Source organism: Phoxinus phoxinus (assembly GCF_949152265.1).
Source record: "Phoxinus phoxinus genome assembly, chromosome: 1".
In the NCBI taxonomy this organism is placed as follows: domain Eukaryota; kingdom Metazoa; phylum Chordata; class Actinopteri; order Cypriniformes; family Leuciscidae; genus Phoxinus; species Phoxinus phoxinus.
Window position 1 is genome coordinate 5,545,270 of NC_136876.1, and position 12,884 is coordinate 5,558,153.

At 37.7% G+C, this 12,884-nt stretch overlaps 1 protein-coding gene across 1 annotated transcript in view; it reads left to right on the plus strand.

The window, feature by feature from the left end:
- LOC307009717 (uncharacterized protein) overlaps positions 1-12,884 on the plus strand; it is a gene marked incomplete at its 5' end in the record, with an annotated part of 74,075 nt that overhangs the window by 16,975 nt on the left and 44,216 nt on the right. The window contains 4 exons of the mRNA XM_079633727.1: positions 141-227; positions 396-488; positions 686-760; positions 1,970-2,083. Coding sequence (XP_079489853.1) covers positions 141-227; positions 396-488; positions 686-760; positions 1,970-2,083 — 369 coding nt within the window. The remainder of the gene's footprint in view (positions 1-140; positions 228-395; positions 489-685; positions 761-1,969; positions 2,084-12,884) is intronic.

Below are 12,884 nucleotides of genomic sequence, written 5' to 3' on the forward strand. Positions count from 1 at the left end.
TTATAAATGTAATGGTCAGAAAGAACAGAGATGTGTGTTTTAAATAAAACTGAATGACTGATAATGATATAGTTTAAATAATTATTAAATGTAATAATTACTGATTAACTGATCAGGTGTTATTTCATGTTTTCTCTCAGACACAGTCTTTCGTCTTCAGATGCTTCTCGTCTTCTGTCCAAATATTCTGATGTGTCTTGCTTTTGTCCTCTGGGGTTTTTCTGAAGGTCAGTGTTTCAGGACTGATAGTTCATCAATGCATTATGATGTATCATTCATATATCTGTGTATATGTACAGTAATGTGTTGTTTCTGGACTGATAGTTCATCAATGCATTATGATGTATCATTCATATATCTGTGTATATGTACAGTAATGTGTGGTGTTGTTCCAGGATCTGTGTTTGAGTCGGCCTCTTGTTCTGCTCTTTATTTTCTGAGGCCGCTCATATTGCTCTGGACGGCTCCATATATCAATAACTTCACAGGTATGGCTGATTTATTACTATTTATAGATTAATATAGTATGTGAATTATAATACACACTCTTATCACATAAACTGACAGTAAAACCAGTGAATTTTACATTAAGAATAGTTCAGTGTTTTATTGGCATTTGTGTACATTGTGTTCCTGCTGTAAATGATATTGTGGATGTAATTATTTCATATTTTCTGTTTTACAGGCAAGATTAAACCATGGGTTCGAAATCTAAGTTTTAGAACAGAATATATCGTCTTCTCAGCAGTTTTTTACTCAGGTAAATAAATCCAAATATAAATCAACAGTCATTATCATAAACACATTAACATGCACATCAACAGTTGAACAATAATTACATATAAATTATATAATATTCTCAATATCCTGCCAGAAATCTCAAAAACCCATGACATTAATACTTTGAAGTGTGTCTTGTGTTACTGTTGTATTTGTGTCAGTATATCAACATGTTCAGCGCTGAATCTCTGAGTGACTGAACACATTTATAATCTACATGTTTAATTATGAAATACTGCATTAATTATCACAGTAGACATCATGCTAGTGACTGACTGAAGCTAAAGCTGCTTCTGAATGACATCTCAGCTTGTGTCAGGGTCATGTGGGGTCAGGGGTCATGTCAGGGGTCATGTTGTGTCAGGGTCATGTCAGGGGTCAGGGGTCATGTTGTGTCAGGGTCATGTGGGGTCAGGGGTCATGTTGTGTCAGGGTCATGTGGGGTCAGGGGTCATGTTGTGTCAGGGGTAATATGGGGTCAGGGGTCATGTTGTGTCAGGGTCATGTGGGGTCAGGGGTCATGTTGTGTCAGGGTCATGTGGGGTCAGGGGTCATGTTGTGTCAGGGGTCATGTGGGGGTCAGGGGTTGTGTCAGGGTCATGTGGGGTCAGGGGTCATGTTGTGTCAGGGTCATGTGGGGTCAGGGGTCATGTTGTGTCAGTGGTCATGTGGGGGTCAGGGGTCATGTTGTGTCAGGGTCATGTGGGGGTCAGGGGTCATGTTGTGTCAGGGTCATGTGGGGTCAGGGGTCATGTTGTGTCAGGGTCATGTGGGGTCAGGGGTCATGTTTTGTCATGGTCATGTGGGGGTCAGGGGTCATCACAGCACGCCTCAGGGTTATGTCAGGGGTCATGTTGTGTCAGGGTCATGTGGGGTCAGGGGTCATGTTGTGTCAGGGGTCATGTGGGGTCAGGGGTCATGTATTGTCAGGGTCATGTGGGGGTCAGGGGTCATCACAGCACGCCTCAGGGTTATGTCAGGGGTCATGTTGTGTCAGGGTCATGTGTCAGGGTCAGGGGTCATCATCAGCACAAAGGTCAAGGGTCAGGATCAGACAGAGAACATGTGGTAATGTTGTGTATGAAAGCATCTGTTGAAATGAGAAGTGTTTTTATAATTCCTCTGATCTGTATTAATATTTTGCTTTTCTATTTCAGTAATTGTTGTTGTTTCTCTTCCTTTATTCCAGTTCTGTTTAAATCTGCCTATGACAAAAGCCTGAATTACGCTGGATTTGAAGGGGTCATGATTATAGCCCTGTTTGTGACAGCGCTCCTGCTAAACCTCCTCTATATTATTTACTGTAAGTATTTCCTTACATCAAGAGCCATCAAGAGTCATGTTTTATCAGATTAATGGAGTTAGGGTTACAAAAATATACAAACCATAATATCAGACCTGATCTATCAGTTAATTCCTTTAGACAAGGTGAGTTTATACAGCAGATTTTATATTCATATCAGAGTTTTACATGAGAAAGAGAGAAAAAAATAAAAGTGATGAAAGAATAGAATAAAAAAAGAAAGTACAATAAATCAAAGTGTACATTATAATGTATGAAATGAGTAAAAAAGAAAGTCACGGTCCATTAAAGGATGTAAACTGAATGATGGAGTGAATCAGCAGGTAAAGTCTTTAGTTTATCAAGTCTTGAGTTTATTCAGTCTCAGATCATCCAGTGATTTAAAACAAGACAGATTCTCCTGCTATCCACAGGATACTCAATTATTCATGATAGCACACCATATAAACTCAATTATTCATGATAGCACACCATATAAACTCAATTATTCATGATAGCACACCATATAAACTCAATTATTCATGATAGCACACCATATAAACTCAATTATTCATGATAGCACACCATATATACTCAATTATTCATGATAGCACACCATATGTACTCAATTATTCATGATAGCAAACCATATATACTCAATTATTCATGATAGCACACCATATAAACTCAATTATTCATGATAGCACACCATATAAACTCAATTATTCATGATAGCACACCATATAAACTCAATTATTCATGATAGCACACCATATAAACTCAATTATTCATGATAGCACACCATATATACTCAATTATTCATGATAGCACACCATATGTACTCAATTATTCATGATAGCAAACCATATATACTCAATTATTCATGATAGCACACCATATAAACTCAATTATTCATGATAGCACACCATATAAACTCAATTATTCATGATAGCACACCATATAAACTCAATTATTCATGATAGCACACCATATATACTCAATTATTCATGATAGCAAACCATATATACTCAATTATTCATGATAGCACACCATATAAACTCAATTATTCATGATAGCACACCATATAAACTCAATTATTCATGATAGCACACCATATATACTCAATTATTCATGATAGCAAACCATATATACTCAATTATTCATGATAGCACACCATATATACTCAATTATTCATGATAGCAAACCATATATACTCAATTATTCATGATAGCAAACCATATATACTCAATTATTCATGATAGCACACCATATATACTCAATTATTCATGATAGCACACCATATAAACTCAATTATTCATGATAGCACACCATATATACTCAATTATTCATGATAGCACACCATATAAACTCAATTATTCATGATAGCACACCATATATACTCAATTATTCATGATAGTACACCATATAAACTCAATTATTCATGATAGCAAACCATATATACTTAATTATTCATGATAGCACACCATATAAACTCAATTATTCATGATAGCACACCATATATACTCAATTATTCATGATAGCACACCATATAAACTCAATTATTCATGATAGCAAACCATATATACTCAATTATTCATGATAGCAAACCATATATACTCAATTATTCATGATAGCAAACCATATATACTCAATTATTCATGATAGCAAACCATATATACTCAATTATTCATGATAGCACACCATGCAGTCATGGTCAGAATTAATGGCACCCCTGGTAAATATGATCAAAACTGGCTGTAAAAAAATAAATCTGCATTGTTTATCCTTTTGATCTTTCATTCAAAAAATAGGCAAAATTCTAACCTTTCATTGAAGCAAGAGAATTGAAAGTGGGGCTAAATCACATTATGAAATAAATGTTTTTCTCCAAAACACGTTGGCCACAATTATTGGCACCCTTTTATTAAATACTTTTTACAACCTCCTTTTGTCAAGATATCAGCTCTGAGTTTTCTCCTATAATGCCGGATGAGTTTGGAGAACACCTGACAAGAGATCAGAGACCATTCCTCCATACAGAATCTCTCCAGATCCTGCAGATTCCCAGATGTATGTTGGTGCTTCTTCTCTTCAGTTCAGCCCACTCATTTTCTATAGGGTTCAGGCCAGGGACTGGGATGGCCATTGCAGATCTTGGTTTTGTGCTCAGTGACCCATTTTTGTTTTGATTTTGATATTTGTTTTTGGATCACTGTCCTGTTGGAAGATCCAAACATGGCCCGTTATAAGATTTCTAGCCCCGGCTGTTAGGTTTCGATTTTTTATCTGTTGGTATTTGATCCAATCCATGATGCCATGTATCTGAACAAGATGTCCAGGACCTCTGCTGTATATTTAATGATGTGGGCCTAATTTTCTGCCAGAGTATTTCATTTTACACATGGGGTACTTTTTTTATCCCTGTGTGCACCAAACCCATCTCAAGTGTTTGCTGCCAAAAAAGCAAAAAAAAATTTTTTCATCTGACCATAGAACCCGTCCCGTTTGAAGTGCCAGTAGTGTCCGGTACTTTTAAAACGTTTATGGACAGAGGAACCAAAAAAATTGCTTTTTTGGCAGCAAACACTTAAAATGGGTTTGGTGCACACAGGGATAAAAAAAGTACCCCATGTGTAAAATGAAATACTCTGGCAGAAAAGTAGGCCCACAGCATTAAATCCCAGTCCCTGGCCTGAACCCTATAGAAGATGAGTGGGCTGAACTGAAGAGAAGAAGCACCAACATGGATCTGGGAATCTGAAGGATCTGGAGAGATTCTGTATGGAGGAATGGTCTCTGATCTCTTGTCAGGTGTGTAATGTAAATGCCTCGGACTCTGGGTCCGTATGAATTAGCTCAAATGATCTATAGGGAATTTTAATAACTAATCATGAATATGATTAATATTTTGCATATTACAGTTACATTAAATTATCGAAATTGAAGATAGACTATGAATATATGAATAATCAATCACAACGAATTATAATTCCTCATTCATACATCAATAGTCTTATTTCAGATCGATTATGAGATAATCTTTAAGGGAAATTATGTAATCATCAAATTGGTGTTGTCCAGCAACGACCGTAAGATTAAACTATCAATTTCTCAATAAAGCTATCCCTTACAAACTCCAAGAAATATTAACTTTCTGGCCGTGAACCTTAATTTTCTCGTGTTTATAAAATTAAAACTACTTAATGTAGTAACCAATAAGAGCGGGTAGCTTTTATATCTTAAATCTCATTGACGTTTGTATTTTTATAAGCATTTATCCAGAGACAGTTGAATATATTGTTTTAATAAATGCAAAACTACAGAATATACGGACTACACACACTGATTATGTACATACTTACAGTTAAACATTACAAGACAAACGAATAACAGATGAGAGAGGGAAAGTTGGAGAGAAAGAGTGAGATCGAGGAGGGGCTCGAGTGAGGGGCTGAGAGTAAATCACGAATGATCATTAGGACAGCAAAAATCACAGACCTTTGAGAGAGCCAACAATCGAAACAAACCTTAAAACATTAAACTCGTTGGAGTGAATAATACTTGCAAAGTTCGTTTGTGTGCACGAGCTGTGTCCAGCCTGCGCGTGTTCTCGGAGCAGAGTGCGCGCGCTCGTGTCTCCTCGGACAGGGCGCGAGTTTTGAAGAAGGCCTCTTGTGGAAGTGATATGTTACTGAAGGAATTCAGGCTTCGTTCGTTCGACTCGTAGGTGGAAACGAACCAAGGAGAATTTGAAAATAAAACAAAAGAAACTTTATAAAGAAAATAAAAGAAGGGAACTCCTTGAGGGAGTTTCAGGATCGGAGACTTCACATGACTAGCAGACGAAGAAGGCAGGAAGGGCAGAGAGAGTAGGAGGAGCTTTGTCTCTCTTTTTAAAGACTTTATGGGTCACGCCTTCGTTCGGTGTGATCAGCCAATAGCCTTCAGCATTTCGAAAGCGGGAAACTTTCTTTGTCCTGTCGGCTGTGTAGATTTATGACAGAGCTTTGCCTTAGTCATTTCTATGACTAAAAAGGATTCATCTAGTAATAATCATATCATTGCAGTCTATTATCGAGATTCAACTCCGTTAGGTCTCAAGATTTAAAATGGTATCAAACACATTCAGGTTAGATTATGTGATAACGAAGTTACATAAAATATACAGATTAGAAGCATTTAGAGTTTGATTAATACACATTAAAACTTACATTAAATCCCAAACCTGTCATGACATATAAATGGCAACACAGAATACATTTGGTAATGTTTTAAATATGATTCGTTTAAGGAAACGTTATGTGTGTGTGTGTGTGTGCTTCTCCTTGGAAGCACGTGGGTGTCCGGTTACGGGTGTTCCTTGCCGTGCGGACACCATGTTGGTGTCATATTACGTGTTGAAGTGTGTGTGGAATGTGAGGAATAGACGAAGCTCTCTTGTCTGTTCAGACAAATGAATGAAGTGTATTAAAAAAATCACGATTCATTACTTTGAAAAGCAGCTGTCATTGTCAATATTGCTACAGGTGTTCTCCAAACTCATCCGGCATTATAGGAGAAAACTCAGAGCTGATATCTTGACAAAAGGAGGTTGCAAAAAGTATTTAATAAAAGGGTGCCAATAATTGTGGCCAACGTGTTTTGGAGAAAAACATTTATTTCATAATGTGATTTAGCCCCACTTTCAATTCTCTTGCTTCAATGAAAGGTTAGAATTTTGCCAATTTTTTGAATGAAAGATCAAAAGGATAAACAATGCAGATTTATTTTGTTACAGCCAGTTTTGATCATATTTACCAGGGGTGCCATTAATTCTGACCATGACTGTATATACTCAATTATTCATGATAGCACACCATATATACTCAATTATTCATGATAGCACACCATATAAACTCAATTATTCATGATAGCACACCATATAAACTCAATTATTCATGATAGCACACCATATAAACTCAATTATTCATGATAGCACACCATATAAACTCAATTATTCATGATAGCACACCATATAAACTCAATTATTCATGATAGCACACCATATAAACTCAATTATTCATGATAGCACACCATATATACTCAATTATTCATGATAGCACACCATATATACTCAATTATTCATGATAGCACACAATATATACTCAATTATTCATGATAGCACACCATATATATTCAATTATTCATGATAGCACACCATATAAACTCAATTATTCATGATAGCACACCATATATACTCAATTATTCATGATAGCACACCATATAAACTCAATTATTCATGATAGCAAACCATATATACTCAATTATTCATGATAGCACACCATATATATTCAATTATTCATGATAGCAAACCATATATACTCAATTATTCATGATAGCACACCATATAAACTCAATTATTCATGATAGCACACCATATAAACTCAATTATTCATGATAGCACACCATATAAACTCAATTATTCATGATAGCACACCATATATACTCAATTATTCATGATAGCACACCATATAAACTCAATTATTCATGATAGCAAACCATATATACTCAATTATTCATGATAGCACACCATATAAACTCAATTATTCATGATAGCACACCATATAAACTCAATTATTCATGATAGCAAACCATATATACTCAATTATTCATGATAGCACACCATATAAACTCAATTATTCATGATAGCAAACCATATATACTCAATTATTCATGATAGCAAACCATACTCAATTATTCATGATAGCAAACCATATAAACTCAATTATTCATGATAGCACACCATATATACTCAATTATTCATGATAGCAAACCATATATACTCAATTATTCATGATAGCACACCATATATACTCAATTATTCATGATAGCACACCATATAAACTCAATTATTCATGATAGCAAACCATACTCAATTATTCATGATAGCAAACCATATAAACTCAATTATTCATGATAGCAAACCATATATACTCAATTATTCATGATAGCACACCATATAAATATATATGTAGGAGCCATTTATGTCTATTGTTGGCATAATATTTGATTTTGTTTGGATATATGAGTATTTTGGACACTGGGTGACAGTGATTAGATGCACATGGTGGTATATAGGGGTCATAGGTGACAGGAAGTGGCACGCACGCACGCACGCACGCACGCACGCACTTTCTCTCACACACACGCGCACGCACACACACACGCACGCACGCACGCACTCTCTCTCTCACACACACACACACGCACGCATGCACGCACGCACGCCCTCTCTCTCTCTCACACACACACACGCACGCACGTATGGCAAGCCAAAGTGTTCACAAACGCCTGGCCAGGCGTCCGATTGCACATTGACACGTCAAAAGCGTGCGTTCGACAGCCAAACGCGCGTCAAAAGCGTGCGTTTTTCGCATCAAAGCGCGCGTCAGGAACGCGCGATTGGCTGTCAAAACGCACGCTTTTGACGTGCGCTTTGGGGTCACCGAAAACGCACGCTTTTGACGCGCGTCTATCGTAACAGAAATGGGCGTTGAAAACGTGTGTTTTGACTAGGACAAAACGCACGCTTTTGACGTGTAAACAGTTAACCCAAACAGGCAGTACAAAACGTGTGTGTAGTTTCCAACCAGGCGAAAAGGACGCGTGACATACTGGCTGCTGAAGGCTTGGGTCTAACCATTTCTGTGGGCTTAGGGGGGTTTAGCTACAGTTCATAGACTAGGCTACCACCATTTAACATGCCATAGATCAGGTTATTCAGCCTATCTATTTTGTCCTTTTTTTGTAGAACTTATAGAAATAATATATTTAAATTGCAGTTTTATCAACATTTAGATAAAAAATAAAATTGCCTTGTTTTTCTTCGCTCATGCCTTTGTCCCTATGTGGTTTATGTCTCTTGTATTGTCATTAAACCCAAGCTAAACAGCATGACATCATCGATGGCAAATTTGACAGAGAAGAGGATTATAATTGGTGAGTTAATTTTATTCCAGTATAGTTATCATTTAGGTAAAAAAAGAAAACTGCACTTCTACAACATTTATTGATTTTTGCTCATGTTAATTTCAACGTTTACTAATGATTAAAATAAAAAGTTGTATTTGTTAACATTACTTACACAATGCGAACTATCAGGGTACTAAAAGGGTACACTTCTCAGATTATTAAATAAGTAAAACAAAGTTGTAAAAGTAAAGTTTAAAAAAGGTTATAGAAGTCTATGAAAATTGTAAAAAAATATATAAAATACATATTGTTGTATTACATAATATATATATATATATATATATTTACAATACATTTTCAACTCTAAAACTTCAAGAAAACCCATGCTAAATATCTGAACAAGTTCTGGGCCAGATTGTAGGCTGATGTCTCAATAAATGAGCTTTAGGAAAAAATATTTGTGTGCAGTACCAACATTTTCCACTAGATGACATCCAGACTCCACCGATGACCCTTTGATTTCCATATATGTTTTTAGTGATCTGAACCTTATGTTTCCATAATATTCCAAATATTTATGAAGTAGATATCCTAATAGTTAGGGCAGTAATGTTAATATTTGCTTTCAATTAAACCTCTAAAACCCAAAAATGTACGGAAAGAGTAAAAGCGCGTGTTATAGTCATGTTATAATGTAGAATGGCAAGTGTCCCACGGGTGTCGGGGAGGGGCAGTCTTAAAAATAGAGGTTAAAGACATTTTTATAAATCATAAATTCAGATATTTATTCTTTGAATTGTGTGAAAAGTCACTTTGTCTAATTGTTTTATTATTTTATAATTTCTGGTTTGCTGTAGAATTGATACAATACAAATGGACAATGTTGCCAGTAATCAGTGCAATTATGCTTTAGGTGTAAGGCCAAATATACAAGTTGAGTTTCACGAAATCTGAAACAACAAAACTTCATTTTGAAGTTCTGAGTTAAGATGAACAGAAGCAAACTAATTACCCATCCTAAATTGTACACACACACACACACACACACACACACACACACACACACACACACACACACACACACACACACACACACACACAAGGGTGTTTTGCTATCCTTGTGAGGACATTCCATAGGCGTAATGGTTTTTATACTGTACAAACTGTATATTCTATCCCCTTACACTGCCCCTATCCCTAAACCTACCCATCACACACACACACACACACTTACACTGCCCCTATCCCTAAACCTACCCATCACACACACACACACACACTTACACTGCCCCTATCCCTAAACCTGCCCATCACACACACACTTACACTGCCCCTATCCCTAAACCTACCCATCACACACACACACACACTGCCCCTATCCCTAAACCTACCCATCACAGGAGACATTCTGCATTTTTACATTTTCAAAAATATATAAATTTTAGTATGTTTATTAACCCATTCCCCTCATGGGGACCGCTGGCTGGTCCCCACAATGGAGGTGATCTCAGGTTTTACTATCCTTGTGGGGACATTTGGTTCCCACAATGTAATATAAACAAAAGCACACACACACACACACACACACACACACACACACACACACACACACACACACACACACACACACACACACACGCGCACACACACACACATCAATTATAAACTGTATATAAGGGATGTTTTGTTGTTTAACACAATGTAGTTGTTTTATTTTGTGACTCATCAAACATTTTTGTCTTGTTTGCATTAGTAGGCAGAGGAACAGAAACAAACCTTCTCTGTGGAGCTCAGTCTTGCAGCATAGAAGTGAAAAACAACTGTATATAATATAGAACAAGAGCAGGAGGGCTTTGCTGTGGAACACCTAAGTAAGACCCTGTTCAGTAGGTTAAAGAGAGAGAGCGAGAGAGGGAGGGAGAGAGAAAGAGGGAGAGAGCTAACCCTAACTTTTAATTAAATTAAAAATGGAGCACCCCAAACAAGTAATTATCAAAAAAAAAAATGACAGCAGTAGATAAATACCAATAGATTCTTCCGTTGTGATGTGGAGGCAAACTGTAACTCGGGCTTTGATTCTTTCCGTACATTTTTATATGTGTTTTAGAGATTGAATTCGAATCAAATATTAACATTACTGCCCTAACTATTTCTAAATAGGATGTCTACTTCATACATATTTGGAATAGTATGGAAATATAAGGTTCAGATCACTAAAAACCATACATGGAAGTCGTAGATCTCATCGGTGGAGTCTGGATGTCATCTAGTGGAAAATGTTGGTACTGCGCACAATACAATCTTTCCTAAAGCTCATTTATTGAGACATCAACCTAAAATCTGGCCCAGAACTTGTCCAGATATTTAGCATTGATTTTCTTGAAGTTTTAGGGTTGAAAATGTTTTGGAACAAAGGCATGAGCGAAGAAAAACAAGGCAATTTTATTTTTTATCTAAATGTTGATAAAACTGCAATTTAAATATATTATTTCTATAAGTTCTACAAAAAAAGGACAAAATAGATAGGCTGAATAACCTGATCTATGGCATGTTAAATGGTGGTAGCCTAGTCTATGAACTGTAGCTAAACCCCCCTAAGCCCACAGAAATGGTTAGACCCAAGCCTTCAGCAGCCAGTATGTCACGCGTCCTTTTCGCCTGGTTGGAAACTACACACACGTTTTGTACTGCCTGTTTGGGTTAACTGTTTACACGTCAAAAGCGTGCGTTTTGTCCTAGTCAAAACACACGTTTTCAACGCCCATTTCTGTTACGATAGACGCGCGTCAAAAGCGTGCGTTTTCGGTGACCTCAAAGCGCACGTCAAAAGCGTGCGTTTTGACAGAAAAACGCACGCTTCTGACGCGCGTTTTTTGTGTGCACAAAGCGCACGTCAAGAACGCGCGCTTTTATGGCAAAAACGCGCGCTTTTGACGTGTCAATGTGCAATCGGACGCCTGGTTCAGGCGTTTGTGAACACTTTGGCTTGCCATACGCACGCACGCACGCCCTCTCTCTCTCACACACACACACACACACACACACGCACGCACGCATGCACGCCCTCTCTCTCTCACACACACACACGCACGCACGCACGCCCTCTCTCTCTCTCACACACACACACACACACACACACGGAGATGGTGGTATAACAGAAACGTAGAAATAATCGTGAATTTAGGCTACTTTAGTTTTGTACACATTGTAGTGGTGCACGATATATCGGCCGCCGATATAATATCGGCCGATATGGTCATTGTTTTACACATCGGTATCGTTCCGATGTCAAAATAGGGCCGATGTGAACAGGCCGATTATCATTCCTGTGTATTTGATGTGCGTGTGGGGGCGGGGATGTTTGTTTTTGCACGAGCGCATTTCAGCTGTGAACAGCGCTGGTGTGTAGGGGCGCGCGCTTTACAGAGGGTGCACCCTTTATCACGTCTCGTCAGAGCGAGGGGAATAACTGATACTGTGGGAACCGTTTTTATGTGTAGTGGTGCGTACTTTATGGTGGGCACACGATCAACATTTGTTATATCTCCCGTGCTGGACGGGGCGAGGTTTGAACCCGTGTTTGTGTGTAGGGGCGGGCACTTCACTTCATTGTGGGCGCGCGAACTAGTCATTACACCGTGTCTTAACTACACGCAACGCCGCGACACGTGATAAAAGGTATATTTTCAATGTTAATCAGAGCTTTATGTCCTAACCAGCCGCGACGGCGACACGCGACGATTCTATTGAAACGGTTTCTATTTTTCTGCGACGTCGCGCTGGAACAAACACAACGTGTGGCAATGATAATCTCAGGCACTGTTTATGTGCTTTATTTAATGTTAAAAGCGTGTCATGTGACTTTGAATAT